The sequence below is a fragment of the Gossypium hirsutum genome, chromosome A02 (genome assembly GCF_007990345.1).
Source record: "Gossypium hirsutum isolate 1008001.06 chromosome A02, Gossypium_hirsutum_v2.1, whole genome shotgun sequence".
NCBI classification, from domain to species: Eukaryota; Viridiplantae; Streptophyta; class Magnoliopsida; order Malvales; family Malvaceae; genus Gossypium; species Gossypium hirsutum.
The window spans coordinates 3335619-3341073 of NC_053425.1; the positions used below are offsets into that span (position 1 = coordinate 3335619).

At 25.2% G+C, this 5455-nt stretch overlaps 1 protein-coding gene across 1 annotated transcript; it reads right to left on the reverse strand.

The window, feature by feature from the left end:
- Positions 1-745: 745 nt before the first annotated feature.
- LOC107961142 (probable glutathione S-transferase) lies at positions 746-2922 on the reverse strand. The gene is made up of 2 exons (XM_016897368.2): positions 2460-2922; positions 746-1216 (listed from the first exon to the last, which is right to left on the reverse strand). Exons 1-2 carry the CDS (start codon positions 2841-2843, stop codon positions 857-859), a joined length of 744 nt encoding a protein of 247 aa, XP_016752857.2. The 5' UTR covers positions 2844-2922; the 3' UTR covers positions 746-856.
- Between the last annotated feature and the right edge of the window lie 2533 nt (positions 2923-5455).

Below are 5455 nucleotides of genomic sequence, written 5' to 3' on the forward strand. Positions count from 1 at the left end.
AGAATTCTGTAGAAGAGGTGACCGTTACAGCTTCAGTTAGGACTTTCAATCCTTCGCAGCTTTGCTAGATTCAATTCTTTTACGCGCTTCGAAAAAAAATTAGGCTAAAATCTGAATTAAGTCCTTGTATTTTTTGTAAATTTAAAATTTAGTCATTATTTTTTAATTTTAAGCATTTAATCCCTCTATTTTTTAGATTTTGAAATTCAGGTCCAAATATTAATGTTGTTAAAATTATTTTCTTAAATTTAGATTTATTACAATGTCATTTTTTTTAAATTACATGGCTACTAATTGAATTTTTTTATTTCAAAATATCACACCAATAAATTTAATAAAAAATAATAGTATTAACAATTGAAACTAAATTCTAAAATCCGAAAAGTAGATAATTAAATTCTTGAAAATAAAGGTATAGAGAATTTAACCTAACAAACAGTGGTAGAGCCTGAATTTTTTTAAGGACGGAATTAAATTGTATATTTTTTTATAGTAAAAAAGAAATTTTATCATTTTAATAGTCTATATCTTTATAATTTTTAAACAATTAAATTAATTTTTTTTCTTTTTTGAGAGTTAAAGTACAATTTTACTATTACTAATTTAAAATTTTATAAGTTATTAAAGGTCTAAATTAAAATTTTACTATTTTAAGGGCATAACCCCTAGGTCTCTACTACGCTCCGCCATTGTTAATAAATTTAATTTTTATTATTTAGATTAGAAATAAGATTAAGAATTTGTAAAAAGTAAAAATATTAAGCCAAAATAAAAGAATTAAAACTCACAAATTCCCTATAATACATAACTAATTGTAGAATTTAACCTAAAAATAAATAAATGATATAAAAAGGTCTCAACCCTTCTGCATTCCATTGATTATGTCGAGATATCCTTTAAGATAATCAACAACTCTACTATAATCAGGGACATTGTCTTTGATACCAGGGTGTTCGCTGAAATGCCTCATCCATGCATGCAGGCGTGGGAAGGTATCCACTTTAATGAACTTCACTCCCATGACATCTTCCATAGGCGCAAAATAATGAATAACCATTCCAAAAACAATATCAGCTATGCCAATTTGGTCACCCCCAAAGAACTTTTTGTCTCCAAGACCATGTTCCTCAATGGTTCTCAGAATTTTAAAGTTGTTGTCCATTGCCTTTTGTTGTTCTTCGCCGAATTTATGAAAGAATTCCCACATTGGTCGAATCTGCAAGCATAATATTAATAATGTTAGGGTCAAATATCATTGATAGGGGTGTTCAAATTTCAGTTAAAATTAAATTAATTGATCAAATCGATCCAATTCGATTAATTGATCGATTAACCTATTTAATTCAGTCAGAGGTTGATTAATGATTTTTTAAAAATTCAGTTATCGGTTAATTCAGTTTGAAATCAGGTAATTAATCAAATTAATCGAACTTATAATTATTATTATATATTATATGTAGTAGTTAATTCGGTTAGTTCGGTCAAATGAATATTATCAATTTATTTATTTTTTAATATATTTTATACTTGTTTTAACAAAAAAAAACCAAAAACATATAAATTTCGATTCAATTAACGGTTAAAGGATTAAAAAGTTCAATTAATTTAATTAATATTAGTTCAGTTCGATTAACTATTTAAACACCCCTAATCATCGATCTCTCTACAAATGTCTTAAAACTAGACTTGTCGATTGGATGTGTCAATTTAATTTTAAATCATGCCAATTCGAGTTTAATTTTTTTTTATTAGTTTCAATTATTTTGGATTTGAGTTGTTTGAAGTTTATGTCATTTTACAGTTCAGGCCACTTGGATTTTCTAGTTGGTTTTTTTTTAATCATTGAGTGATTTTTATTTGATTCATTTTAAATTACTTGCTCGATGCATTTTCGAGTTTGCATTAGGCGAATTATACCTATAAATTCTAATTCGAACTCCAATCAATTTGAATATAAATTTAAAAAAAATTTATACGACCTTAAAATGACCCTTATGCTGAATGATTAAAATGACCCTTATGCTGAATGACCCAAATTCAAAATGAACTAATTTTATTTAAACCCGATATAACTTAACCCAAAAAAATTAACTAGTTAAGAAAAAAAATCATCCATCTTAAAACATTTTGAAATATTTTGATCTCAAAAGTTAATCCGAACACAAAATAACCCAAAATTTTAAAACCCGAACTAATCCCACCTAAATTGATCCAATCCGAAGCTAATTTAACACTCTCAATTGACACTATTTAAATTATTGACTTTTTATGATAAAATCAGATTGAATTAATTAAATTGAATTTTTAGATTCGAGTAGAGATGAATCACTTAGAAACAAACATAAACCCTACCTTAAAAACATAAAGAAAAAAGTAAATCAATCGAAGACCAAGGACAATAACAAGGAAACACACGACAAACTTCGAAGAACAAAACAAAACATCTTGATAACACATACCTTTTCATCAATGAATTTGGCCCAAAACCTGGCTACGGATCTCTCATAAGCATCTTTCGGCAGCAAAGGACTCTGTGGCCACACCTCATCTATGTATTCTAAAATAACCAATGACTCTGCAATTGGCTTTCCACCATGAACAAGCACTGGGATCTTCTTATAAACCGGGTTGTACTTCAACAACAACTCGCTCTTATTGTGAGGGATATCTTCATCAATGTATTCATAATCCACACCTTTAAGTTTCAAAGCCCAAATGACCCTTAGACTGAAAGTACTTGCCCAAAATCCAAACAACTTCACTTCATCATCCATGGTGTGTGAGGTTTGGTCTCTGGTTTGGTTGTTCTTGGTTAGCTTAAATGCAATTTTCAATCTCTGCATTAGGGGTTTTCTTTTTTCAAGCAAATGGAGTACACTTGGCTTGGATTGAATTTTCAACCCCAATCATTTGCGTCATGGATGATGCAACTGAAATGACTATGCTATGCTTTGCTGCAATTTATTCTTCACTTTAATAATATTTCTATGTTGATAACTAGGATAAACATGACATAATCAATAGAATATTTGCAATTAAGTCCTTAAATTGTGGGTTAATTTTAGTGTTTATATTTTTAAAATTCAAAATTTAATTATGATGCAAATAGTAGTAGTTAAATATGTTAAGTAAAATTATACTATTAATCTTATATTATGCGTAAGTTGTGGATTTAATCTATATTTTTTAATTTGGTTTTTTAATCTTTATATTTTTCAAATTCAGCGTTGATTCAAATAGAAGTTTTTAAATTCATCAACTGAAATAACATGATTTTTTTTTTGAATATTATACGGAAATAACAAAACTAACATGATGTTACATATAAGATAATATGGTTGGTGCATAAAATTTTAGAAGTAGCAGAATTTACCTTAATGAATTTGATCGTTACTACTTAGGTTGGAACTGAAACTTCAAATTTCAAAAAGCAGTAGGATATCAAATTAGAATATACGGATTAAATTACTAATTTATCTAAAATACAGTAGCTAATAGCAAAATTTGATCTTTAATAAATAATAGATTATGGCATTGGCATGCTTACTATGTGTTTGAAAAAAAAATATGTAAAAGATATATTTATAATAAAATACAAAAAAAAGGGTTTGAAGAATATGATGTCTTAGATTTAAATTTCATCATGTGTGAATAGTTTTAACTTGAGGTGCTCATGGGCTAGTTAGGGCATAATCAAAATTTTAGACTCATTTGTTAGGCTCGAGCTCGGCCCAACAAAAAAAATGGGCCTAAAATTCTGCCCAGTCTTAATTGGAAAAAAATGTTAAAATTCGGGCATGACCCGTATTTATTAATTTTTTATATTATTTTTTAATATAAAAATTTTAAAATATATATAATATATTAAAATTACTAAAAACATTAAAATAAATATTTCCTAACAATTTAAAAATAAATTAGAAAAATATGTATACTTAAATAACACTAATATATGTGCAACTTAACAAGTAAATGCCTCTAAAGTAGTAATAAAATTAACAATAAAATAAGAGTTATATAATGACAACAAAATGGTAGAACATAATAGTGGAATTGTAGCAAAATAGTGAAAAAGAGAGCAACAAAACAGTAAAAAGTTTTTTTTTTTGCATATTCAAGCCGGACCAAGCAAAAAAAGCCTTACACGAGAAAACAAATTTTATTTTTTACCTAAATTCATTTTTCAAGCCTATTTTTTTATGCAAATCTTCCTATTTTTCGGGTAAACCTTCGGCTCAGGCCATCTAATTTTAACTAGGCAATTAAATTAATATCGTTTGAGCGAGACTAAATTTGTAAAATTCAAAAAGTATAAAAACAAAATCTAATTAAAAGCTGAAGCTGATCAACTTAAAATACAAATACTAAATCCATAGCTTATGAAAAATAAAAAGAATTAAAGTATTTTTCATGATGCATCTTAAATTAATTGAGTTTGGTGACAATTAAAGTGTGGTTTTAACAAAATTAAACCAATCAATTGAATTAAAATTTTATAGTGAATCGATTTAATTCGTAATATATAATCGGAAAATAAATTAAATTATTATGAAAAATTGAGATTAAATGATAGTAGTTCAATTGGTTATGTAATTTTTTTCAAAATTGTTTTTTTATTTAATTATTATTGAATGGGTTGTTTAAAAAACTAACTTGGAAATAATTATGTGAGGGATTTAACCCCAATCTAATTGTTATAATATTAATCCAAAGAATCCAAACTGATCTTTTTTACAAAGACATTAATCCAAAGATGTTTTTATTTTAAATTAAAATATGTTATAATTTTTTCCGTAAATTTAGAATTTAGTTCTTGTATTGATATTTTTAAGAATTTAAATTTTTTAGATTTTAAAATTTAATTTCAATCATTAAAATTATTTTGATAAAATTTGATACCAAAGAATATTTCTTTTATTTCAAAGCATTATACTAATAATTTAATAAAATAATAATACAGTCCATTGAACTTAAATTTTGAAATATGAATAATAAAATAATTAAATTTCCAAAAATAAAATACATATTTGAAATTTATAAAAATTAGATGGATATATTACATATTTTAACATTATTTTTATCGCTTGGCTTTTTCAAGAACTCATTAATAAGAGCGGGCAAAATCTAATTCAGTTAGAAAAATTTGATAAAAATTTAAATTTTGAATTAAATAGTTTGAGTTATTTGAATCAACTCGAATAAAATAATTAAAACTTTTCGATTTAACTCAAATATGAATTAAACAATTCGAATTATCCAAAAATCTGAATAAAAAAATTGTGTCATTTTGATAAATATTTTTTGTTTCTAAAATTAAAAGTCAACTATTAAATTAAAAAGCAAAATTGCATCATTTTGTTAAATGCTTACCTATCGGCCTTACTTATATAATTAAATAATTTTATACTCTATCTACTAATTAAATAATTAATTTATATAAATAAAATATTAAATA

Excerpts from the sequence above, each read along its gene's own strand:
- LOC107961142 (XM_016897368.2), bottom strand. The coding sequence starts at position 2,843 with ATGCAGAGATTGAAAATTGCATTTAAGCTAACCAAGAACAACCAAACC. Across the intron at positions 1,217-2,459 it reads CCAAATTCATTGATGAAAAG|ATTCGACCAATGTGGGAATT; the intron begins GTATGTGTTATC and ends TTATGCTTGCAG.